At 41.1% G+C, this 27,602-nt stretch overlaps 1 protein-coding gene across 1 annotated transcript in view; it reads left to right on the forward strand.

Moving 5' to 3' along the window:
* LOC102959469 (A disintegrin and metalloproteinase with thrombospondin motifs 12) overlaps positions 1–27,602 on the forward strand; it is a 301,054-nt gene that overhangs the window by 69,683 nt on the left and 203,769 nt on the right. Inside the window, exon 3 of the mRNA XM_042956966.1 lies at positions 23,363–23,513. Within this exon, the coding sequence (XP_042812900.1) occupies positions 23,363–23,513 (151 nt within the window). The remainder of the gene's footprint in view (positions 1–23,362; positions 23,514–27,602) is intronic.

A 27,602-nucleotide genomic window follows, 5' to 3' on the forward strand; every position in this document is an offset into this window, starting at 1 on the left:
ATGTGGAAAGGAATAAAGGAGGAGAACTGTCTGAGGAAAGGAATGAGGGCAGAAATTGAAGGCAGAGACCCTGAAATCACATGATTTCAGTTATGCCACCAGACCTAATGCAAAGTGGACTCTGCTTGAACCCCTGAGTTTTTCTGAATGCATATTTCAGTTAGATTTGAGAAACACTTTTTAAAACGTTTTTATATTGCCATGAACCCCCAGATAAAGCTGGGAACATAAAATCAATGAGAGCTGGACTTATTTGGAGTTCCTAATGTGTCCTGGGAGAAGTTGAATCACAGGCAGTTAAAGACTTCCCTTTCTCCAAGGAACCTATAACAGAGTACAAGTTACAAATAGTGAGAAAGGATTCAGCAATGTCCCCACAGTTTCCCAGGAGACTCTAGGAAGGTTGAAACTTGATCCAAATGGGATCTCTTGTTCCCCACAGATTTCAGATTTTCCTAAACTCAGTTCATTGTCGGCAACAGCCAGGTCCCAGTGCACAAGACTGTTTCCTCCTCAATGCCCTTGAGGTCAAACAGACTGTTCTGGGAAGGTCTTTTTGGAAACTTTGGAATGAAAATGTGTTTAAAACCATGAGCTCATGCTTTCCATAGATGAGACTGTCACATTATTAAAAAAAACAACCACCCACCATCCCAGGCATGTGTTAATTTGAAAGAAAACTATTAGGAAAGTATAATTGTGATTTGCAGTAAAGTAAGTCTGTGATTATTCAGCTGAAAATGAAAGAGGGATGTGCAAATGTCCTTTGCAGATTCATGTCTATAGTTTTATTTGCTTTTCACTATACCCATGGGAAGAAGTAAGGGCAAGTATTAGAATTTTCATTTTTCATCTGAAAAACCTTAGATCCAAGAGATTCAGTGACTGCATGTGGTCACATACCAGGGTAAGACTCTGTATCTCCTTGTAGCCTTACATTATTCCATTTCACCTCTTGTATTTTGCCTCAGAGTCCCAAATCATACGTTAAGATTTCTAGAAAGACAACTAAATATCTCAGTGCCTTCTGTTTCTAATTTTTCTTCTCAATAGAAAGAGAACTGTATTTTGACCCTAACATACTTGGCATTTTCTTTGCACTGATTTGGCAGAAACTCCAGGGGCTGAAATGAACCCACACCACTGTAATTGGTTTAAGGTGAATACAATGGCCTCGTTTTAAGTTCTTTCAAACTCTTTAGTCTGGACCAAGTAGCTAAAATTCCCAGAGAGCAAAATTAGCCCTTTCCATCCACCTGAGGGCTGGATACTAACTTCCATCTAAATTTAGGTAATCTTCTTTTATTTAGAGCTGGCACTCTCTCCTTTTGCACTCGATGTGTGTAACCATGTTGTGTGAGTTTCCTATTGCTGCTTTAACAAATTGCCACAAGCCGTGTCATTTAAAACAACACAGATTTATGATCTAATAGTTGTGGAGGTCAGTAGTTTGACATGGATCTTGGTGAGCCAACAGTGGGGTGGCGTCCTTTCTGCAGCTTTGAGGATAAACTATTTCCATGCTTTCTCTAGCTTCTAGAAGTCCCTTTCATAGCTTATGTCCTTATTTCTCCATCTCCAAAGCCAGCAACGTTGGGCCAAGTCTTTTTCACACTGCCATCTCCCTAGTTATTGCTAGCTCCTTCTTCCATTTATAATAGTCCTTTGGATTACATCAGCCCCCCGCCCCCTGTATAATCCAGGCTAATCTCCCATCTCTGATTAACAACCTTAAGTCTATTGGCATTCTTCATTTCTCTTTGCCATGTTATCTAACTTAGTTACAATTTCTGGGAATTAGGACATGGGTATCTTTGGGAGGCCTTATTCTGCCTACCACACATATATTATCTTCTTTTCTAGTTGTCTCCTTTTAACAGTATGCATTTTAATATATAACAATTTGGGCAGTCTATCATGACGCTAAATGTTCCTGAACACTGTAGTGAGTGGGATCCTATTTTCCCAGAAGCAACATATGAACCAAATAAATTATAGATAAAACCCACAGTATGCTATATAAAATAAAAGTACAGACATTTAAAAACGTTTTAAATTAGTTAGGATTATATTAAACCATAGACCTTGTAAAACAAAGATGAATGTATTCTGTCTGATAAGTACATATTGCATTTTCATCTACCTAAGTTTATAAAGCTGGCAAAGTACGGTTTTAACTTACATCATTTAAATACGATTCAAAACTAGTACTTGGCAAGGCAAACATCCATAGAATACTTGGTCAATAAGAATTTTCCTTTCTTTCTGGTTCAGAAGGGCTTTGATAACCCTAAAGCTTCCAAAAGCTTAATGGTGTTCTTTTCCTGTAACTGGAGTTGTATTCAAACCACCCCCACCCCAGGCTTTGGAGATATGCTTTTCAAAAACTTGTCTGCCCTTCTCCCTCTTCTGCCATGAAGTAAACAATGAATGACCAAGAAGAGGAAGTGAAGGTGGCAGGGAGGCCTGGAGTATGAATGAACACACAGTGCGTGTGGACAACGGAGAGATGCCTGTGTGTCGATATGCACAGCACTCTTGTCTGCCACTGACTTGGCATGAATGGTTGCCTCTCAGAACACTTTCTTACAGCTTTTAAACCTTTTTTTTAAGAAAATCGATCGGTGTTGATCGAACCCTGCTAGTTTATCTACTGATTAAGAACATCTCTCACCCTGTACGGTTACCCTTTAGTGAGTTTTTTTCATTATCATTTCCAGCTTCCTACTAAGTACATGATTTTGTTCTTCCTTTCCTGCCTGTTCCTTGCTCCTGTTCCATCCTTCCTCCTTTTCCCTCTTCTGCTTTTTCTGTTATTCTTTTCCCCTTCTCTTCTAATCCAGTGTATTTATCGTTTCTCTCCTGTCAGTGTTCTACAACCTGAGTGTCCCCCTTCCCTGCTCCCAGCTGCTTTTCTATGGACCCTGATTAGCGATGTGATTGCACAGACTGGTGACAGGATATCAGGAACAGAATGTATTCTAAAGGCACTTCCTGGGCCCCTGGGTGGCTCAGGTGGTTAAGCGTCTGACTTTTTCAGGTCATGATCTTGTAGTCTGTGAGTTCAAGCCCTTCGTCAGGCTCTGGGCTGACAGCTCAGAGTCTGGAGCCTACTTTGGATTGTTTCCCTCTCTCTCTGCCCCTCCCCCACTTGCATTGTCTCTTTCTGTCTCTCAAAAATGAATAGACATTAAAAAATTTTTTTAATATTAAAAGCACTTCAATTAAAATCATGCTTCGTAAATAAATAGCCTCCATACATCACGCTTGATCTGTGTAGATCATTTTTAATGATACTATTAAAATTATTTTCCTACCTAAAACATGAGTTACCACTCAAGGCATTGAATTACCAAAGCATAATGAAACATTTTATACATTCTGTCTGGTTTTAAAGGTATCACATGCTAATACAGAGCTTCAAATAATTCAGAAAGGCACGGAGAGGAAAATAAAAATTGTGTGTAATCTCACAAAGAAAAGCACTAGGAAATATTTTGAGGATAACTTTATTTTTGTTATAAAATAAATGTGTACTCAATGTGGCAAATTCAGAATTTTCAACAAAAGTATAAAAGAGAAAGTAACCCTTGTCCAGCAACAGGTTCAGAAGTGACTATGGTTAACAATATATATGCATATATTTTTTCTTTATTTTCTCTATATTTCTAAATAATTGGAATCATACTGAACATATAATTTCTTATCCTTTATTTAATCTCTTACAATGAACATTTTTTGATATCATTAAAAACATAGCATATTTTTTATTTGCTGTATAACATCCTGTTGTGCAAATGTTACCCCGTTTCCTTTCCAGTCCTCTGTTGTTGGTCATATAGATTGCTTCCTATTATTCATCATTGGGAATACCGCTCTGATAGATGTCTTTGTGCACAAACTGTTTTCCTTTATTTGGATCAGTTCTTTTGGAAATAATTTTGTAAGTGGAGTTTTGGGGTCACAAATGTTCTTTTCTGAGGCTTTTGATGCAGATTGTCTCCAAAGGGAGAAGCAGTCCTCCCTCACGTACCTGGAGGCATGTGAGATTTCCTCTGACCATATTAGGATGTGGCTCCGTGGACAGAATCATTGCACAGTTTTACTGTGGAAGATTTTTAATTTCAATTCTCAGATTTCGATTGAGATTAAGCTTCCATCAATTTTAATACTAATATAAAAAAGAATGATCTGTAATTTTTTAAGTAGACTCTTTTTTTAGAGCAATTTTAGATTTACAGGCAAGTTGCAAAGATAGCACCTACAGTTGTGTACATATACCTGGCACCCAGTTTCCCTCATTATTAGCATCTGGTAACTGTAGTATTATTGTCACAGCTCAGGGACCCACACTGGCACATTACTGTTAACTAAACTACACACTTTTTTTAGGGTCCACTAGTTTTCCATAGTGTCAGTCTTCTGTTCCAAGATCCCACCCACGACATCGCTTTGCGTTTAGTTATCACATGTCCTTAGTCTCCTCTGGGCTATGACATTCCTAGGCTTCCCTTGTTTTTGAGGACTTTACAGGAATAGTGGTCAGGTGTTTTGGAGAGCGTCTCCAAACACCTGGGTTTGTCTAATGTTTTTCTCATGGTTAGACTTGGGTTATGAGGCTTGGGGAAGAACACAACAGAAGTAAAGTGCCCTTGTCATGACATCGTACCAAGGGCACGTGATGTTGACGTGACCTACCACTAGTGATGCTAACCTCGATCACCTGGCTGAAGTAGCGTCTGCCATGCTTCTCCATTGTAAAGTCATTTGTTCTCTCTGTTTTCAGTACCCGCTGTGTGGGACCAAGTTACTGAACAAAGCTGACACTAAAGGGTAGGGTTAAGTTCAGAGGTTAAGTTCCACCTCCTGGAGGAAAGAATATTTACAGAAATGTCTATAATGATTCTTGACAGAAGTATTTTGTACTTTAATCTTTTAAAATAAATGGGTCACGTAGAGATAACCACTGGCAAGTTTTTAAAAATAATTGTTTATAAAAGGAATACACGTCAAACATATATGTATACATATGTGTTGTGTATAAACCCTCATCTTGGTATCTTTGCTGTGGTCACAAATTCTCGAAACCTCTGTACTTTGCTTAACAATTACTATTCATTAGTAACTTCAGGGGTCATGTATTCAGTGACAAACAGGTTGGCATTTGCATCAGGCCCAACCCCTATCCAAGAACATTTCCCTCCTCAGGGTTGAGGTCACTGAAAAGATCACGAATGGTGGGTAACCTTCAGTTGTCATTCAGATGCTTCAGAAAGTTCTTTCCAGAATTGAGTAAATTATTTGTGCTATTCAGATTTTGACAAGGATGTTGTGATGTTTTGGAGTATAATTATTCTATTAGTAGGGATTTTTTGTGTTTTGTGCCCTTCATTATTTCTCTATTATGAACTATTTGGGGCATAAACAGTTTTAAATTGTGAATTAAAAAAGAAGTAGACTTATTTTTCTAAGTTTTAAAAAGGTTGAATTTAATGTTATAATCTCTTTGGTGTCAGTGAGAAGGTTTAATTCATTGTGTATTTAAACCTGTTAGAAATATGTTTAATTAATCTAATTATTTTTATTTTCAATTGTTTCTAAAACCATCAACACATTTTCAAAGATGACAGGTGGAACAAATAAGTCTCCTTCCTAACAGTAAGGGAATAAAGGAGTCATCTTAGTATATGACATTTTGACAACATTCTAGAAGATGAAGTGAGATGAGAAATCACCATGGCCATGTGTTTCATGACCATGTGAGCTGCACCTCAGAGTGTGCACACTGGTGGGCTATAGACAGAAAGAAAGTTGATTTGACACAGGAGCACCCAGAGAGGTTTGGGACTTGGAGATTCTAGATGTGACAGAGGGCAGGCTGGAGGCTGGAGGCTGGAACTGAAAACAGAATGGCCGTGTGCTTCCACAATCTCCAGCAGGATTATACACTGCCAGGTGTCTATCCCCTAAGCAGTAGACTAGAGCTTTTTTCTCTGCAGGAACTTAACGGTCCAGAAAAAAAAGACCTTTATTGGGGCGCCTGGGTGGCTCAGTCGGTTAAGCGGCCGACTTCGGCTCAGGTCATGATCTCACGGTTTGTGAGTTCGAGCCCCGCGTCGGGCTCTGTGCTGGAACCTTGGAGTCTGGAGCCTCCTGTGGATTCTGTGTCTCCCTCTCTCTCTCTGCCCCTCCCCCGCTCACACTCTGTCTCTCTCTCTCTCTCTCAAAAATCAATAAAGCATTAAAAAAAAAAAAAAGACCTTTATGTCCTGGCATTTAGGAAATGCTCCATCCATAAAGATCAGGTACCTGCCAGACCTCTGCTTGAAGAGTCAAAAGTCCTCCATGCTTGGGGCGCCTGAGTGGCTCAGTCAGTTGAGCTCAGGTCATGATCTCACAGTTCGTGAGTTTGAGCCCCTCATTGGGCTCAGTGCTGTCAGTGCAGACTTCTCTTCGGATCCTCTATTACCCTCTCTCTCTACCCCTTCCCCCACCCCTGCTCTCTCTCTGTCAAAAATGAATAAACATGTGCATAAAAATGAGAATTCCTCCATGCTTACATAGAGCATATCACCAGCTTTTCAGCACCCCTCAGAGATATGGATGGTGAAGCAAGGATGTCAAGACATTTTAGGAAAATGTTATGCATAAAAGAGGTAGAGCAAAGTAAAGAAACAGGAAAAATTGACTTTGGAGAAATCAGATAATGCAGGAAGCAGAAAGGAATGCAACAAACAAAAAAAGTAAACCTCAAAACATTTAGCTAGTGTTCATGGAAATATTCTAGACTAGATTGTATCCATAGAACAAGAAAAAGGTCCTGTGAAAAGGAAAACTAGAGGCCAAAAAAAGAGCTCTCTGGATGGGGAAAAAAGATTGAATTTAGAAAGTAACCAATAGAAATAGTGCAAGATAAAGCCAATAGACTCTCTCAAAAAGTAGATAAGATGCTTGGAAAATGTGAGATAAATGGTCAGGATATAGAAGAGAAATCCAGGGGGTCTAACATCCAAGAGTATTTTTCATAACTGAAGGACTGAAAGACACAGTGTCCAGAATGAAAGGTACATTGAGTGTTGAGTACAATGGGTGTTAGAAGGCTCCCTCAAAGGCACTTCATTGTGAAATTTCCAAGTAGGGTGGGTAAAGAGAAGATTCCTGAACCTTCTGGGGAGAGAGGTGGAGGTTCTTCCAAAAGGATGGAGAGTCAGGAAAGATTAGATTTCTCAATTTAAAAATTGCATGCTGGATAAAGCAGACATGCCAATATGAGAGCCTTGAAATCAGTGGATCTCACTTGGAGGTGCCCTACACAGAGTCCCTGGATGATGGCTGGGGGCTGGGGGCTGGCCTGGGAGCCACAAGGAAATGAAGTGCTCCAGGGAAGACTTCCAAGAAAAAGGAGAGCCCCAGGGATGCCTGGGTGGCTCAGTCAGTTAAGCCTTTGACTATTTTGGCTCAGGTCATGATCTCACTGTTGGTGAGATTAAGCCCTGAGTAGGGCTTTGAGCTGACAGCACAGAGCCTCCTTGGGATTCTGTCTCTCACTCTCTGCTCCCACCCCCTGTTCACTGTTGTGCCCAGAATTCGTGATCCCCAAAGACCACCAGGGAGCTGAGTCCGATGCAAAAGCAAAGAGTCTTTATTCGAGCTAGCTAGCTCGAGCTCAATCTCCTACCTGCACCCACGCAGCAGTGAGATACCCGAGGGGGAGGGAGGGGGAGGGAGGGGAGGGAGGGGGAGGGAGGGGGAGGGCGGGGAGGGAGGGGAGGGAGGGGAGGGAGGGGAGGGAGGGGGAGAGGGAGTTTCAAAAGCACAAAGGTTTTATAGGGATCATGGCCTTAGCCGATTGGCTGGGGAAGGGTCGTGGACTCAGCCGATTCGCTGCCAAAGTGTGGTCCCAGATCAGCAATTATCAGCGTCACCTGGAACTTGTTAAAAATGCAAATGTTGGGCCTGGTGGTCATAGACCCACTGAATCAGAAACTCCGGGGGTGGGGCTCAGCAATCTGTGTTTGAACAAGTCTTCCAAGAGATTCTGATGCACCTGAAGTTTAAGAACCACTGGGTCTGAGGATCTCTAACATGTTTGGCCTCAGTGTATACAGAACATTTCTCACTGGTCACCTGTTAACCATTGGCTGTCAGCCTTGCTGTGCTATATAAATACCTAGCACCAAACACCATCCCCAGAGACTCTGATTAATTGGTTTGGGGAGGGGTAAAATGCTCCCAGGTCATTCTAAGCCTGGACAGGGTTGAGGGCTCCTGCCTCTGGCCCCTACCTGAGAGAAGCCCTCTCTCTTCTACTCACACTTTCCACGCCTCTCACACTCCCCTTCCTCCCACCTCAGACTTCGGAAGAAGGCATCAATCGGTAAGTTACTTAAGGGGAGGAGGCCTGTTCTGAGGTTTGAGCAGGAACTTCTTTCTGTGGCCATGTCGGGGACATAGTCACTAGTCAGCCGGCCTAGGTCTGCTCTTTCACTCACATGTGCACGGTCTCTCTCTCTCAAAATAAATAAATAAACTTAAAAAAAAAAAGGGGGGGGCGCCTGGGTGGCTCAGTCGGTTGACTGTCCGACTTCGGCTCAGGTCATGATCTCGTGGTCCGTGAGTTCGAGCCCCGCGTGGGGCTCTGTGCTGACAGCTCAGAGCCTGGAGCCTGCTTCAGATTCTGTGCCTCCCTCTCTCTCTACCCCTCCCCCGCTCATGCTCTGTCTCTCTCTCTCTCAGTCAAAACTAAATAAAACATTAAAACAAATTTAAAAAAAAAAAAGGGAATTCCATATAATAATGCCTGGTATGCTGGGGATTTTAAAAAGATGAACTGGGGGCGCCTGGGTGGCGCAGTCGGTTAAGCGTCCGACTTCAGCCAGGTCACGATCTCGCGGTCCGTGAGTTCGAGCCCCGCGTCAGGCTCTGGGCTGATGGCTCGGAGCCTGGAGCCTGTTTCCGATTCTGTGTCTCCCTCTCTCTCTGACCCTCCCCCGTTCATGCTCTGTCTCTCTCTGTCCCAAAAATAAATAAAAAACGTTGAAAAAAAAATTAAAAAAAAAAAAGATGAACTGTAGTAACAAAGGAGGTGATGCAATAAGAAAAGATAAGAGTTCCAAGGAAAGCAAAAGCTGTACAAGAAAGAAGCTACTAGTACCTGTGTGGCATAGAGACCAACCTGGGAGAATAGTACTGGCTGGCAAGTTGTATCAGTACATACTGGCTGAGGACCGGGTTTGTCTTGATGCTGTTTTAATAATGTAAATAGAGTTGTATGTATTAGTTTGATGGAAGTAATGATATTGTGAGAATGGCAGAGGAATTGTGTAAGAGAGTCATCTATTATGGCAGGCACAGTACTTCAGAAAATGTCTAAAACTGATTTAAAAAAAAAAAGCACAGCATGTTATTTAGAAATACAGCGATAGCTTCCAGAAGAATAAAGTTAAAAAAGCCAAAAGTCATTACCTCTGGGGATTGGGTGCAGTAGAGCAGAAGATTCTTGTTTTTCGTAACAGGCTTTTAATAAATATTCTACTTTTTAAAGCTATGTGCTTGGGGTAATATGAAGTATTAAAAAAAATAACTTATTATATAACAACGAAATGCATTGTAGTAAACTTTATTAGACTCTAGATTACAAACGAACAGTGAATAGCTCTAAAAGACATTTTGGGGACACTGGGAAATTTGGAAGTGGAATGAAAATTTGGTTATGTTGTGGAATTGTTACGAATTTTCTTAGGTGAGGTAATGGAACTGTGATTGAACAAGAGAATGTCTGCTTCTTTGGACAAGCGTACTGAAGTATTTAATGCTGGATTCCCACAGTCTCTGCAAGTTATCTTCAAATAATGCAGCATGTCCATTTCAGAGGAGGAAAAATACTAATATTTGTTGAATCTAGGTGGTGGCATATGGGTGTTTATTATACTAATCCTTGAATTCTCTGTACTTTGGAAATTCTTTGAAATAAAACATTGGGGGGAAAAAAATCATTGCTATGTACTCTCGAAATCAACCTTTGCCCTGAAATGTAATATCCAGGCACTGCCTGTCATTTTGCAGACATATTGGAACTGTTTGCAGAGGGCTGGTTTTGGTGTGGTGTCTTCATACCCCGGACAGCACCGCCGTTAATTGGTTATGGGCCTTCTCCACTCCGATGCTGAAGGAATGGGCAGAATGGCAGGGAAATCAAACTCTAATGAAAAAGATGTCTGGTCAGCTCAGGGCCTGTTGAAGAAAAAAAAAGTCATTAAACGTCAGCGAGCACTGAGGCATTCTATCATCAGTGGTGTCACGATGTATTTTGCTCAATTCTAGAGCTCATTTCCTGGACCCCATGTAATACCATGGAGAAAATAGATATTTTTGTTAAGCCCTAGTAAGAGAAGTAAGTCCTTTATTAGACCAAATTTTTGCCTTACTAATTTCTTCCCTGAAGAATTTGATTATTGTGAAGGAAAAAAATATACCTTTCCCACTATTTTATTTCTCCAGAGATGATGGCATTGAACTGCTGGACTCTCCATGCCCAATTCTTGTGTAATTTTAAAAGAAATATTGACAAGCTATAGTATGGTTGCAGGGAGGTTTACCAGATGGATTGGCACAACAGGAAGTAAAAAAGGGTTGAAGGAAATGGAAATATGTACCCTGAAAAGAGACGTCCTAGTGGCACCTGACGAATGGTATCCAATATATTTACATAGATACTATGAATAAAAGATATAGACATATTCCGGTATGACTCCAGAAGGCAGAACTAAGATGATGAGTGGGAGTTATAGGGACACAGATTTTCTAACACCACAAAGGGAAAGGATTTCTAATAGTTAAAATAATTTAACCAAAGTGGATACCTTAGGAACTTATCTCTCCTTGGCAGAAGAGCATTTGTGGTGTGGATGAGTGGAGTTGAGGACATAGTTCCAGTATCAGCTGAAAAATTGAATCCTTGAAGTGTCTTAGGATAAGATTCTCTGATTTTAGAGAAAGCCACTCTTATTTCTGAATTAATGCTATGTGCCAGCTGTTGTAATAGGTTCTTCATAATGGTTCCTTTATTCTTTATCAAGTAGGCATTCCCCATTTCTCATATGAAGAAATGATTCCATCTTGGATCTTCTGCGGATCCTTTCCCTTCCAGCCCCTCCATCTCCAGGGGCTGCTTTCTTTTAATGTTTATTTATTTTTGACAGAGAGAGAGAGAGAGAGAGAGAGAGCAGGGGAGGGGCAGAGAGAGAGAGGGAGACATGGAATCCGAAGTAGGCTCCAGGCTCTGAGCTGTCAGCACAGAGCCCGACGCGGGGCTGGAACTCACAGACTGAGAGATCATGACCTGAGCCGAAGTCAGACATTCAACCGACTGAGCCACCCAGGCGCCCCTCCAGGGGCTGCTTTCTACACCTGGATTATTTCCAGGACTCTCAACTACTTCTTTCTTTCTTTCTTTCTTTCTTTCTTTCTTTCTTTCTTTCTTTCTTTCTTTTTAAGTTTATTTATTTTGAGAGAGAGAGAGACAGAGTATGCAAGCACACAAGTGGGGGAGGGGCAGAGAGAGACGGAAAAAGAGAAACCCAAGCAGGCTTTGCACTTGTCAGCGTGGAGCCTGACACGGGGCTCGAACCCATGAACCTTGAGATCATGACCTGAGCCAAAATCAAGAGTAGGCCGCTTAATTGACTGAGCCACCCAGGTGCCCCTACTCCCTTCTTTCTGAAGCACAGTCATTTAGGATTTTTCTGAGCTGGTATTCCCCTTCCCCCTACCACTTTAATGTTGTCTTCAAGGATGTAAAATTCTGCTCTACTGAGAAAGAAGAATTTGTGTGTCCTTGGCTAAAAATGTTAGTTACTTTTTGACCTGTTGTTACAGGGCAGTGGGGGATTAGGAATAACTAAAGTTCATTCTGCTACATTTGTGACTTCAGGGGAGTTTAGAAAGCAGAGACAGTGAGTGTGGACTTATTCTTTAATGAAAGAGCCCTTGGAAGGCAAATCTTTTTTTTTTTTTTTTTATCTTTTCATTTTAGAGATGTAATGAGGATATAAACGTCTCACACTAGACCTTCTTCCTCTTCCTGTTTTAACCCTTCTTCTGCTGTGGCGCTTAGTGAAGTTAACATCTATCACATTCCCTCATGGTTTGCCTATTCCCATCACTAGTTCACCAGAGAAGACGTCCACCTTTGGCTGTAAGCCACTGTTAAACGTCCCCGGAATGGTACGTATCAGACCAAAACCACTTTGGTGGCCATGGCAACAGTCCTGGCTGGCTGCTTTGCTTTTTCCTCCAGGAGTCGGAGCACTTCCCAGGCAGGGATTGTTGCCCATCATGGTGGGAGAAGCAGAACCAGGGCCGTGTTCTCCACGGCCCAGGAAGGGCTTTGTATCCTTCCCGTGGAGGATGGTTTCTGGACTGAGAAGGGTGACCTGCTGGGACATCATGACAAAATAATGCTGTATCTTGGCTAAATCTGCCATCACGGTTTTCTGGTCTCCATGGGAGAGAATGCTCCCACTGCCGCGAAGCTGGTTCTCCCCTGTTGTTCTCCCTAATAACATGTTTCCTGGGCCTCCAATATGCTGGCAGTTTCCCCCCACTTCTTTTTAGTCGGGCTCCTCATTTTCTGGTGATGGCAAATATGGATGGCTGCTTAGAGCCGCCCCTCCTCACACCCAGAGGCAAAGCTGTAGAGAAATTCTGAGAAACAGAATATTTATCTGATTGAAGATTATTGAGAGAAGGAGAAGTAGTCCCAAATGACCTTAAGTCTCTGGCATCTCTCTTTTTGCTCAGGACTGAGACCATTTTGTAAGTCACTATCATCCATGAGGCTCCCGCCCTGTCCCTGAAGGCAGTGTGGAAGAGTTCTGATGAGTTTTGGTTGCTACAGTGTGTCTTAGCTGGTGCTCCTTGGTTGTCTTAGCTTATCTAGGGATGTATGGTTTGAGATGTAACGAATTCCTTTTTTAATTTTCGAGAATAACAGGTTTGGAAGGGTTCTTTGGCATTTCTGTCAGGGAAGCTTCTTCTTAATGTGAAATGATCCCACATTTCAAATCCAAAAACATTTATTCAATTAGAGAATCTACTTCCTAGAATGTTTTAAATTTTTTTGACCTTTTTTATCACCTGATCTGCCAAGATGTTATGGGCATTGTCTGTGAACCTCAGATTCAGGGGAACATTTTCCACAAACTGCAATCAACAATTGTTACAGCTGAAACTTCTTTTAATTGAGATGAACTCAGTGTTTAATTGGGGTCATTGCTAATATTTCTCCATAACCTTAGTGTTATACTGGTTTGACGGTGGAAGAAGAGAAAAATAATCAAGCACCATCTAACAGAATAGTGTCATGTTTCCCAAAGTGTGATACATGGATTATTTCTACCAAAAATCCCAGAGTGCTAGCTAAAATGCAGATTCCTGGGTTCATATTAGACGTACCGATGAGAATCTCTGGTCAAGACTCCTTGGCATATGCATTTTTAATAAGCTTTCCATGATTCCTTTGCACACTAAAATTAGAAATCAGTAGGTCATCTGATGTCTTGTTCTGTTTGGTGATTGCAGTTTTATTTCTAAAGATCCACTTTAGTGGGATGAATGGCTCTTCTTCTGTCAGAGACTTAGCCTTTCTTCCCTAAGAACAACAGTCAGGGAATCTATGTGAACAACTCTTGGAAATTATAATGGAATAAAAGTACTTAGTTCCCGGTACTATCCGGTGAGAACACGAATTGGGAGACAGCCTTTCTACCCTTACTTCTGGAACCAAAACCTGAGTACTTTCAAAGTCAACCACTGTGTTTACCATGCTGCAAGATGAAGAAGTGACTTAGTCACAGAGAAGAGTCCCAATACCATCACCTTGAGGAAATCCATAAGAGACAGCCACATTTACTGAAGGCCAGGCACTGTTTGTAGTAATTTTCACGTATTACCTTGTTCAGTTCTTACTAAGTCTCCTCAGCAAAGAACATGTTGTCATCACCATTTTACAGATGAGGAAACCGAGGTCTCAGAGAGACCAAATTACTTGTGCAAAGCTCCACTGCTTGTTAGTGCTGGAGTTGACTGTTCACTCAGCCTTGTCTCCAAAGTTTGGCAGAAAACCTGTGCTGTAGATACTATTTTCAGGGAGAAAAGAGGCCAGGACTTGGCATCCATGGTTGACCTAGAGACTTGAAATTAATTGTATTGAAGATTTCGGCCTTAATTCATTTGTAGAAATCCCATTTTGGGAATTAAGCTTGATTCTGCCCGAGAATCGACTTTCCAGGCTGACAAACCTGTGATGTGTCACAGGTTTGATTAGAAGGCCTCCACCATCACTTCTAGCTCTCAGACTATCAGCAAAGGAAGAACGTGAAATCTATTAATTCTGTCTCCTTTCAGATTTTTTCCACATAACTCCGTGTACACCCCATCACCACTGATTCTTCCCTAGTTAGTGTAATATAGACATACGTACATATAGAGATTTATCGTCAAGAATTGGCTTGCACAGTTATGGAAGCTGCAAACTCCCACGATCTGCAAGCTAGAAAACCAAGCAAACCATTGCATAATTTAGTGTGAGTCTGAGGCCTGAGAAGCAAGGGAACTGATGGTGTATAAGTTCCTGTCTGAGGGCCAGAAAAGATCTGACTCTCAAGGGGTCGGATGATGGCCACCCCATAGTGGGGAGGGCATTTTACTTTACTGGGTCCCACTGATTAAAATGCTAATGTCATATGAAAACACCCTCACAGACACATGCAGAAATAATATTTAATCAAGGCATTCCATGTCCAGTCAAGACATAAAATTAACCATCATGTCAGGCATCTGTGGGAAATGTTCCGTAGGCTATCATACTAACTATTATTAGGCACTTATGTGCTAACATTCATTCAGGTGCTTTATACTGACTCATTTAATATACACAATAAGTTTTAATAAGTTAACAAGTTACTCTCACTATGCATATTTTTCAGATGAGCAAACTGAGGCCCAGAGAGAAGTTAAGTTACTTGCAGCTAAGAGACAAACCAAGCAGGTAGACTTGAGAGACTTTCTTTCCTCACCACTATGTATTATTATGCTTACTGTGGATGATGCTATGACAGCTACAGTGCATTTATTGAGTACCAGTAAATATGGTAAAGCCTTCTGCTGGGAACTTTACATACGACATCTCTGATAGATACAACCCTGCAAATTAAGGCAGATTTTGCCCCACTTTACAGATGAGAAAACTGGGGCTCCCTGTATTGACTAATTTGACCAAGATCACACAGCTCATGCTATTTCCATTAAACCCTGTAATGGATTTTTCATCTTATATTTGTTTTGGAATCCATTTCATTAACTTTTTTTAAGTGAAGGGATTTTTTTTCCTACTATTTAGACTCCAAATTGCCAGCCAGTGAGTGGGATTGGTCTTTTGTATGTTAGGGTTGTGGCAGGCTTCTCTGAAGGGCATGGGAGACGTGTGAGGACATGTAGGTTGACATCCCAGAGCTCCCAGAGGAACAACTCCTTCTATAAGTGGAGCCTGGCTTCCAATTCTATATGATCACGACTCCAGTCCCAGGCTCCTGCTGGGACATCCACGCCCCTTCCATTCTGGTCTCAGGACAATGGCAGCCCCCTCTCACAGTCCTTCTCCTGCCAAATTTGCTCCTGATGATTCATTTTAATTTTGGCAAATGTTGCATTTTTTAATACTTACTTCTCTCTCTCAATTCTCCGAAGTCTGTGTGCAGTACATTGGTGTTTTCAAACTGACTCCTGATGGACTTGATCTCGAAAAACAAACTGTTATAGTGAAATGTCACATTTGTTTGTTTTTCTTTTAATTGTTTTAACGTTTTTATTTATTTTTGAGACAGAGAGAGACAGAGTAAAAACAGGGGAGGGTCAGAGAGAGAGGGAGACACAGAATCCGAAACAGGCTTCAGGCTCCCAGCTGTCAGCACAGAGCCCGACGCGGGGCTTGAACTCACAGACCTCAAGATCATGACCTGAGCCGAAGTCGGACGCTCAACCAACTGAGCCACCCAGGCGCCCCTTGTCTGTTTTTCTTTTAAAGTAGGTCTTCATATTTGCCTTTATTACAGCCCTCATCACTGTATGATCCATATGCTGTGGATCTCCTTTGTTAGCCAGTCTCTAGAAATACGGGTCCAATATGGTAGCTATTAACCACCTGTGGCTGTTTTAATTCAAGATAATAATTAAAGTTAAATAAAATTGGATCATATGGTATTTTTATTTTTAATTTTTGGGGGAGCTTCCATACTGTTTTCCCTAGTGACTGCACCAATTTGCATTCCTACCAATAGTGCACAAGTGTTCTTTTTTCTCCACATCCTCACTACCACTTGCTATTTCTTATCTTTTTGATAGTAGCTATTCTGACAGGTTGAAGGTGATATCTCATTGTGGTTTTGATTTGCATTTCCCTGATAATTAGTCATGTTGAGCATCTTTTCATGTGTCTGTTGGCCATCTGGATGTCTTCTTTGGAAAAATGTGTACTCAGGTCCTCTCCCCATTTTTTTAATCATATTTTTTTGGTGTTGAGTTGTAGAAGTTCTCTATGTGTTTGTTTATCCTTATCAGACATATCTTTTGAAACTATCTTCTCCCATTAAGTAGGTTGCCTTTTTGTTTTGTTGGTGGCTTCCCTTCACTGTGCAGAAGCTTTTTATTTTGATGTAGTCCCAATAGTTTTCCTTTGCTTTTGTTTTCCTTGTGTGAGGACACCTATCTAGAAAAATGTTGCTATGGCCAATGTCAAAGGAATTACTCCTTGTGTTCTCTTCTAGGATTTTATGTTTTAGGTCTCACATTTAGGTGTTTAATCCATTTTGAGCTTATTTTTGTGTACGGTGTAAAAAAGTGGTCCGGTTTCATTCTTTTGCATGTTCCTGTCCAGCTTTCCCAGCACCATTTATTGAAGAGACTGTCCTTCCCCACTGTAGATTCTTGCCTTCTTTGTCATACATTAATTAACCATATAAGCAAGTGTTTATTTCTAAGATTGATTTGGGTGTCTGTTTTTATTCCAGTACCATACTGTTTTGATTAATACATCTTTATGGTGTATCTTAAAATCTGGAATTGTGGTACTTCCAGCTTTGTTCTATGATTGAATAATTCCACTACTGGGTATTTACCTGAATAAAATGAAAATACTATTTTGAAAAGATACATGCACTCCTCTGTTCATTACAGCTTTATTTACAGTAGCCAAGATATGCAAGCAACCTGAATGTCTATTGATAGATGAATGGACAAAGAAGATGTACACACACACACACACACACACACACACACACAGAATAATATTACACAGCCATAAAAAATGAGATCTTGCTATTTGTGACAACTTGGAGAGACCTTAGAAGATATTATGCTAAGTGAAATAAGTTATACTGAAAAAGATGAATACTATATGATTTCAGTCATATGTAGAAACTAAAAACAAAACAAATGAATCAACAAACAAACAAAAAGTAAAATCAGACCTTTGAATACAGAGGACAGAACTGATGGTTGCCAGAGAGTATGGGGGATGGGAGGATGGGAAAAATGGGTGAAGGGGAGTGGGAGCTATAAGCTTCCAGTTATGAAATGAACAAGTCATGGAAATAAAAAGTACAGCATAGATAATGTAGTCAATGATACTGTGACAGCGTTGTATGGTGACAGATGGTGACTACACTTGTAGTGAGCATAGCATAATGTATAGACTTACTGACTCACTATGTTGTACACCTGTCAACTCTACTCAAATAAAATATTTTGAAAAAGGGGGGCCTGGGTGGCTCAGTTGGTTGAGCATCCGACTTTGGCTCAGGTCATGATCTCACAGCTCATGGGTTCGAGCCCCATGTCAGGCTCTGTGCTGATAGCTCAGAGCCTGGAGCCTGCTTCTGATTCTGTGTCTCCCTCTCTCTCTGCCCCTAACCCACTTGCATTCTGTCTCTGTCTCTCTCAAAAATAAATAAAACATTAAATTTTTTTTTTAATTTTAAAAAAAGTTAAATGAGGCTTATGGCTATCAAATTGGACAGTGCAGATATAAAACATCTCCACATCACAGGAAGTTCTCTTTGGCAACAGTTCCAAGAGATAGGGACCAGATCTGTACTGTTATAATATCTGCCTGACATATGGTAATTACCAGGTTGGATGCATCAGGGAATGTCTTCCTGGCTTGAGTTTTATCTCCTCAAACCACATGAATTACTAGTGCTGCCAAGACTAATATGCACAGTCTTCATGAGTCTATGTCATTACCAGTCACTCTCCCCTTTGGCTCCATGGAGGCATGTCAGGGAACTCTTGGGATCACAGCAGAGGGTGGGATATTCCTGTAGGAATCTTCTCAGCGGTCTTACATCTATATTTTGTGGCTTCTGTCATCTCTTGACTTCTCACTTAGTGTCCTGGTTACATATTAAATGATCAAACGCTCTGCCTCTTGCAGACCAGCAACAAAAATGTTAATAGTTCTGTCATGGCTTTAGGGCTCTGCCAAGTGTTTTGTAGACTAGAAGTGCAGTCTTCTATTTTTGCCCTCTTAAAAGCACTCGCCCTCGAGGGGCGCCTGGGTGGCTCAGTAGGTTAAGCGGTTGACTTCAGCTCAGGTCATGGTCTCACAGTTTGTGAGTTCGAGCCCCGCGTCAGGCTCTGTGCTGACAGCTCAGAGCCTGGAGCCTGCTTTGGGTTCTGTCTCGCCCTCTCTCTCTGCCCCTCCCCTGCTAGCATGCTGTCTCTGTCAAAAAATGAATAAACATTAAAAGCACTCACCCTCACTGGGCTTCATCTTCCCTGAATCCCAGCACTGGAATCTCTAGCACCTAGGGAGGTACCCCTCACCAATACACACCTTTCTAGAGGGTGCTCTATATCAAGTCTTGTCTTCCTGGCTGCATTATAAGCCTTGAGGGCAGGAGTCACTACCCCTCTTAGAGCTCCTAGCACAGGGATGGCCCAGTGATACAGATATAGATTTATAATCTATAAGGATGATTTGGGGGATGCATTTTTATCCTTTTCCTCTGTATTATAATGGGGGACAGGTGGTATCTTTTCCAGTGATTCATGCACTATACCCGAATATCTTGGGTGCCTCTTTATCCCAAACCATTATGTTGCTCATGTTGTCTTTGTTACCATGGGAAGAAAAAGTTGATCTGGTAACTTCTGAAATTTTCAAATGAAAAGGAATTTCTTTCCAGGACAGGATGATGAGTTTTGGCAGCATTGTTCCATTGCACAGCTCCAGGGAGGTACATTCACAGCTTTTTCCTATGTGAATAGCACCCGCTTCCGCTGTGCTACACAGCGTCCTGAGGGATGGAACTGATTTGGCAGTTCTCTCCTATGTCGTTTGCAATACCATTGTTGTTACTCTTCAGTCTGCAGGGTTTTACCTGTGGCAAAACTGGAAAGCATGCCAGCACAGGTTAGGTGACTCTTCAGGGTGTCTAGGCTGTGTGATTCTAGAACACCCCATTCACAAATTCCTTGTGAGACACTGCCCGTTTCCCACTAGGCCCAAATCATTGCAGTAACTAAAGTATGGTGTCAATTACATCAAGACGACTAACACTTTTGATGGGTGGAGAAGAGGTTGTAGACAACTATTCAGTCTGAGACTAGGGAAAGTAAATTGGATCCAAAGATTCTGTGAAGGTCCTTCCCCACCTTTCCTTAGCAGAGAGTAGTAGAGGTTCAATGACAGCTGACTCACGCCAAGGTGGCTCAGCCCCTTGTCTCATCACCACCAGCTGAGTTTGCCTGACAAGCATAAAGCAATATGAAGAGTCTGATTTAATAGGCTTTAAGACATCCACCTGCCTTAAAATCTTTTCCTTTGTTCAGTCTCTAACAGTTGAAACCAATTAGTAGACACTTTTTTCTTTTGTGTCAAGTAATGCTTCCTGTGAAGAATTAAGGATAGGCTTAACATTAATTTATTAGTGTTAGAAATCAGAATAATGGTTACCCTTGGGGAATGGTATTGACTGGGAAGGGAACAGGGAGTTTCTCAGCTGCTGGGAATGTTCTTTTTCTCTATTTAGGTGTTCCATCTGTGAAAGATTTATGGGACTTTACAGTTATGATTTGTATATCTTTCCATATGTTTATAAATCTTCAAATTAAAGTTTATTTAAAACAATTCTTAGAAGATAGCCTCAGGAAGCATTCATAGATATTTATAACTTAGTTAAAACAAGGACATGAGCTTGTTTCCAAAAGGGAGTTAGCAGTTTGCTGAGACTACTGGATGCCGAGGGGGAAGAGTAGATAACAATGGAGAGAAAGGGCCAATTTGTCTTCTTTGAGCTTATGTCTGGGGTTCATTCTGCCTTGGTTCTTCTGGGAACAGAGTACAAGTCCCCAGTGAGTTACATACTTATTTTGAGTCTATTCCCATTCTCCTTCAAGGATCTAAGAAAGGTGAGCAGATTACAGAGCAGCTTGGAATGAAAAGTGACTTTTTTGGCTCAGATCCAGAACTGGTAATAGAAGGTGATTCTCTTGGGCATTCAGCTTCAGGAAAGCATGGAGCCAGTATTTCATCTGGAAAGCAAACCATAGATGAGTTCTTCCAGCATGACCTGGCTCTGGTTAGGTGGGAAGAGACCAACAAACTGTAGCCACCTGGATACCAGTTGTATACAGCTTTATGTTTATGTGTTGGTGGAGAGAGAGGTGCAGAGCTCAGCTAGGAATCTTTCCACCACACTCTCCTCCAAACCAGTGGATGTCTCTTCATCCCCTCTTCTTCTGTGTGACACACACATGGGGTCCATGCATGTGAGCAGGTGTCCTTCTTCCCCTCCAGCTGGTGAGTCAGCCAGCTCTCTCAGGTCACCATCCAGCTTCTGAGGAATATTTAGACTGAACAGGTGATTTTCGGGTGCAGGCTGGCAAGGCTGGCCTCGTGGAGGAATGCAGATAAAAGTGCTTTGGGAAAACTGCTTGTTTGGCTTGCGTGCATTCTCATTCATGTTACTCGTAAATAGTTATATATTCTCAGCTGGAGCCCCATTTGTTTCTTCTGTACTACCTGAGTCCAAATGTAAGGCTAAAGAAATACCAATAAATCCTTCTTGTTGGTGAATTTTTTCTCTTCAAGGACATCAGTATTAAGTAGATAGCAGTTGCACAAAGGGACCCCACATCAGCTTCCCCTGGGGGGTCCTTGAGTTCTTCTTTCTTTCTTTTTTTAAACATTTTTTAAAATGTTTATTTATTTTTGAGAGAGACAGAGACAGAAGACAAGTGGGTTAGGGGCAGAGAGAGAGGGAGACACAGAATCGGAAGCAGGCTCCAAGCTCTGAGCTGTCAGCACAGAGCCCGACGCGGGGCTCAAACTCACGAGCTGTGAGAGCATGACCTGAGCCAAAGTCGCACGCTCAACCAACTGAGCCACCCAGGCACCCCCCTTGAGTTTTTATTTCTGTGGAACAAATGAGCTTTATCAGCAACAGGCTCACATTCTCCTCATGTCCCTGTTCTCTGTCTCAGTGTCGAAATGGAACCAAATCTCAGCACTGCACGAGTCTGTTTACAGCTATTTTATTACAGTCTGGACCTTGTTAGTTCTCTCAATCCCATGGGCCTCAGAGAAAGATTCTGAGAAAAAAGTCATGTCTCCTAAGAAATGTCAGAAATTTGAAGTCACATGTAACCGCTGATTTAGTGGTAGTTAAAGCATTACCACCCTGCATTTGTAAAGCACTTTGCATTGGCACTTTTATAAGCCTTAGCTGATTTGGTTCATCTAACAGCCCTGTGAGGTAGTAGGCATTATCTCTGTTTTACCGGCTGGGTGACCTATTCAAAGCCACACAGCTGTTCTTATGACTGCCAGTTAAGTGTGCCATTTTTCCTATTCCCCTTATTATTAAAGATATTTTAACATCAGTAATCAAAACAGGAAGCCAGTTGTGACATTTATGTTAAGATCTGGTTATATTACTGGTCTAATGAAGCAAATATTTTGGAAAGACACCCAAGTTAGAGACTGGCCATAGAGAGCAGCCTCCTTTCATGGAGCGCCTCTTGCCTGTTGACTGTGGAGGCTGCTCAGAGAGTCTTCAGACTTGTCTGCAGAGCAGGGCAGCCCTGGCTTGCTGAGGTATAGTGAGGGGCTTGAACTTGGAAGCTTTCACTGTTTCCCTAAGCCTCCAGTGTTTCCAGGTTTACTTTTGCAAGCTTATTATTGACTAAATGGCTATATTGATTCTATACAATGAGATGACATAAAATATGGAAACGCTTAATGTTCAATAAGACTATGAGCCAGGCTCTCTTCTAAGAGCTTTGCATACATTAACTCATTTGGTCTTCATAACGACATTTGATTATTCCCACTTTTCACTTGAGAAGGCTGAAACTGAGCAAGTCATTTGCCCAAGGTCACGATGCTAATATACGGAGGAGCTGGGATTGAACCCACTAAAATTCCAGAGTCTGAGCTCCCGGTCACTTCAGTATGATGCCTTAGGCAGGTCTTCTAGGGCAAGCTCTTTTTTTCATTTATATAAAACTCAGATCCTTAGATTTAAGTCCATCCTAGGAGATCATTGGCAAAGGAGTTTTCTAAACATCTCAAATGGGGACCAAGAAAACTTCCTGAAGAGAAAAGAGAGTTGAGGCATATACCACTTCTAGACCTGACCTCCAGGAAGTTACTCATTGATGGGCGTTCTCCAGCATATTGCTGATTCCCATAACTGTGAAATGAGAGTGGCTCCTTTCCCCTGGAAACTGACAGAGGACTTTGCACTGTAGACTCCAGGAAACTCAGTCTCAGATCAGGGACTCAGCATTCTGTTCTTTGTTTCCTTGAGAGCAGAATGGCATCATTTCAAGTCAAGCAGCCATATGAACATGAGGCTGGGCTACCCACATACAGGTAAACGTTCCAAACAATTTTCAGTGGAGTATGGAGTATAGGTACCAACTCCATAACAGGGCAACTGAGAAGCATAGGTGCTTAACTTAAGATTCCTAGATACCCAGCAATGGGTTTTAGGGGCAGGGGGATGAATTTGCATAATTGTGTGCCACATTTGGTTACATGTGTATGGTATACTTTTTTCATTGGAATCTCAAAGGAATCCATGACCCCAAAACATTGAATAACTATGACTATAAGCTATGACATCTCATTAACTTATTTATGTGTAGCTTTTCTGGGACATCAGATGGCAGACTATAAAAGCATTGGTTTTATGAATTTTAGGGATCATTGTGATCTATGTAATTTTCACTTTACTAATTGTCTTTACATAGATACAGAATTGATTCAAATAGGCCTTTGCATTATGTGTATTTACAGACTGGATTTTTCCATCTACCGCATGGAGACTTCTTCATTGAGCCTGTCAAAAAGCATCCACTGACTGAGGGAGAATACCACCCACACATCATTTACAGGAGGCAGAGTCAGAGAGCTCCAGAGCAGAAGGAACCAACCTGCGGATTAAAGGGTATTGTGACTTAAATTTCCTTACTGCATTTAGGAGTTTGTCTTGGTTCTATTATTGTTTTATTACATCATGACTTATTCTTACTCAAATCTTTTATCTCCTCCCCACTCTTCTGTTGCCACAAAGTATGTGCCCCTGTAGAATCATTTCACTTCTCCATAGTCTCTTCATATTCTTAATGGGAAGGGGAGAAAGCATCTTCTACATCCTTGCCACATTAATCAATGATACTTACATGATATGCACAATGGTGAATTTTTTTTTTTTCTAAGTAGGCTTCATACCCAGGGTGGAGCCCAGTTTGGGGCTTGAACTCATGACCCTGAAATCAACACTTGAGCTGAGATCAAGAGTTGGACCCTTAATTGACTGAGCCACCCAGGTGCCCCTGTTTTTTTTTTTTTTTAAACTTTTTGAATCCTCTAGAGGAAGATAGTTTAAATTAAAGACAATGATTTCTACTCTTAACAAAGTTATAGTGTGGAATATTACCAAACTGCTTGTCATATCTGCCTTTGGAAGGCAGATTTAAATGCTTGATGATGCTGATAATGATGTGTGAAGATAAACTGAAAGATACATCAACAGATATTCATCAGATGATGAACTGAGCTAAGCTTCTTTTGGCTGCCTTTTGTTTGTAGTTCACTGACATGTTTCCTGACCTTTGGACCCTGGAGTGACCTGAACTGGTCCTCTCTGCCTTGTGCTAAACAGTTTCAGGTAGTTTTCAGAGGTAAACTGACCCAAGTTATTTACTTGCAATTCCCACATTCTCTTTGATTTGTAGAAGATAATAATCTATGCATAAAGCGCCCCTGGAAATGGGAACATTTTCTTAAATATTGCATAGTTTCTCCTTTCTTCAGAGGAAGAAAATTATGGGCCGGGGGCCAGTTAACAAAAGGAATCATTAATATTATTTATATGTCTTAAGGATTTGGAAACCATGGACCTCAATGAGAAAATAGATAGTGAAGGAATTAGCGCTGGTGGATTCTGATCATGGTTTGAGAGGACTCAGAACTTGAGCTTTGCAGGCAAGAGAAGGAAAGGACAAGGGTACAAGTAATTTCTCTACAGACTTCACCCAGACCCTGGGATAGATGGTAACTTTCCTGGGAGTTTCTTCTGTAATCTTAGCAGAGCAGAGTATGTAAACAATAAGAAATTTTGAGTCTATAATGTATTTTTACACAAAAAATGGAAAGCTGCTTAAATTCTTTAACTTTAGGAAGCCATTCCAACTTTGTCCTTAATTGGAAAACTTACTGTCTAAATCTCCTTCGAGCAAGAACTGGGAGAAGATACTTCTGGATGATCTGATTGATTAAATTACTAATTCAGATAACTTAGTCTCAGTGTGAAATTTTAGGGCTCTGATCTAATCACTTGAAGACTTTCCCAATTCCTATTACACACTGGATGATAGGATAACACTTATATGTGTGATTTACTATTTTTTAGATCACTGGGTTATCACTATGGCAGAGAGAGTGATTAGGGCAGTGAGTGAACTTGCCTGGAGACTCACTTCTGTAGCCACAGTTGCTCTGTGAAATGAGTTAGGCTAATCCTCATCCACCTGCCTTGAACATCTCTCTGTTGAGGTAGAGTTCATTAATAATGAGTTGAGAATGGCACATATTTAGTCATAAAGGCAGAAAGGATGGATAGGAAAAGAGAGGTTTACAAATGTCATGTCCTTGTTAGGTCACGCACAATACCTCAGCTATGGCACTTGTCATATCATTTCGTTATTGTGTTTCCCCACCAACCCTAAGGCTTACCATTACTTTGGAAACTGCTCTGATTAATCCTACTTGGAGAAATATTTGTGTTGTGAATTTCTCCACACATATCTTCTAAAAGATATTCTCTTAAACTTGCTTAAAACCTCCCACTGTCAGAGCAGAACAGCTCTTTTGGAAGGACCTTTCAGAATGCCTAATGCAGCTCCTTTTTTTCACCAAAGATGCAATGTGATTCAGACAAGGGAGTGAACTTTCTATTTTAAAAAAGCTTTTTTAATACTTATTTATTTCTGAGAGAGCACAGGCAGGGGAGGAACAGTGAGAGAGGGAGACACAGAACCCGAAGCAGGCTTCAGGCTCTGAGCTGTCAGCACAGAGCCCGGCGTGGGGCTCAGACTCACAAAGTATGAGATCATGACCTGAGCCGAAGTCAGATGCTTAACCAACTGAGACACTCAGGTGCTCTGGTGAAGGGAGTGAACATTCAAAGCCATCAAAGCAGTAGGTGTTCTGAAGTTAGCCAAGCTTAGAAGTCAAGGTTCTATTATACCTTGGGCTTTATACTCCCTCATGTTTATTCTTATGTCTTCTTTGAATATGTAAATCTTGTTTTATCAACAGTCTTGAAAGCCCCATTGGAGTAGGAATTCCCTTCCCAAACAGTATGTAACATAGTAGGAGGTGCAAACTAGAAATTTAGTAAATCATTGGAATGAAGTAGTGATTCATAGCCAGATAGATGAGACTAGAGTATACTAGCCTCTTGTCTGCATAACATTGATAGAAAGAAAAGAGAAATGTGTATTTTCTGGAAGTTCAGAAGGTGTCAGTTCTGTGAACATCTCCCTTCTTAAGACAACAATATGATTTAATGCCGAAATGACAGCTAGAGATTTAAGAATAATCTAATGTGCTTGTGAATATTCTTAAAATATATATGACATTTGGGTTTTAAAAATCTTGCTTTATTTAAATGTACTTGGTCTTTCTAAACAAGGTAATTGTGGTGTTCTTATGTCACATTACCCTGCCGAGATGATGGAATTAACTGACAGTGGCCATGTCATTAGCCAACATTAAGGTACACTTCATACTTAGGTCAGTTGGTGTTTCGAGGTTGAATTACTGTGATTATATCAAGAAAGATCACCTTTACTTGTGTAACATGTTCTGCCTTTGTAATGTTCAAGGCAGAAACACCCTTGGTAGTGAAAAAAAAGATGTACTTTAAAAATGCTCTAGTAGTTCAAGAGAGAAAATGTATCAGTTATTTTCATCTAAAATGTGTCCCTTTACTTATGTTTATTTCCCATGTAGAAAGGTGTTCAGGAATTTCACAATTGGTCCCTTATCAATATGGTCTAAAAGTTCATTTTACCAACAATGACAAGTTCCTTTACCTGAAGTTTTTTGTCGAGAACATATCACACTGGGACTTGACTGGGTTTTACATGGATATCTGGGGGAACTATGGTTTTAGGAGACTGGGGAAGGGGAGAATTAACACTAGTCAGATAGGTCTGATGCTAAGCTACAGGGTTATCAATGGCGGGAAGAGGTCTAGGCAGGTAAGGTCAGAGTTTGGGATTTGATGCATTAGGTATTCTAGGTTAGGAACATAAGGTCTGGTTCCTGGCATGCATTTTTGTGTTCAAAATTTATTCATTCAACATCTATATATTGAGTATATTCTTTTTTAAATGTTTGTTTATTTATTTTGAGAGAGTGCATGAGCATGAACTGGGGAGGGGCAGAGAGAGAGTGAGAGAGAGAATCCCAAGCAGCCTCTGTACTGTCGGTGTGACCTGAGCTGAGGTTGGACGCTTAACTGACTGAGCCACCCAGGTGCCCTGAGTACATTCTTTATGTCTGGTGCTCCCCTAGGTTCTGTGGGTTCATATGTGAATAGGATATAATTCTTGGTCTTCAGAGCTGACAGCCTGGATGTGAGACATGGGTAAGTCGGGATCTGGTCCTAGTTTTATTTTTATAATATCTGGTAAGACCATGAAGGAAAATGGGACCTCTATGCATGAATTGGGATTTTTGTCACTGTACATTGTATTTTTGCCAGGACATGTAGCTATAATTCATTCATTTTCCCTATCACTGCATTTCATTATGTGAATGTTCCACCTGATCCTGTCTCCTGTGTGTAGATCTGAACTGCTCCCAGATGGGGACAATTATATAGGCCAACTAACCTTCAACAAAGCAGGAAAGAGTATCCAATGGAAAAAAGACAGTCTCTTCAGCAAATGAAGAGAAAACTGGACAGTGACATGCAGAAGAATGATACTGGACCACTTTCTTACACCATACACAAAAATAAACT

This window comes from Panthera tigris, chromosome A1 (genome assembly GCF_018350195.1).
Source record: "Panthera tigris isolate Pti1 chromosome A1, P.tigris_Pti1_mat1.1, whole genome shotgun sequence".
Taxonomy (NCBI): domain Eukaryota; kingdom Metazoa; phylum Chordata; class Mammalia; order Carnivora; family Felidae; genus Panthera; species Panthera tigris.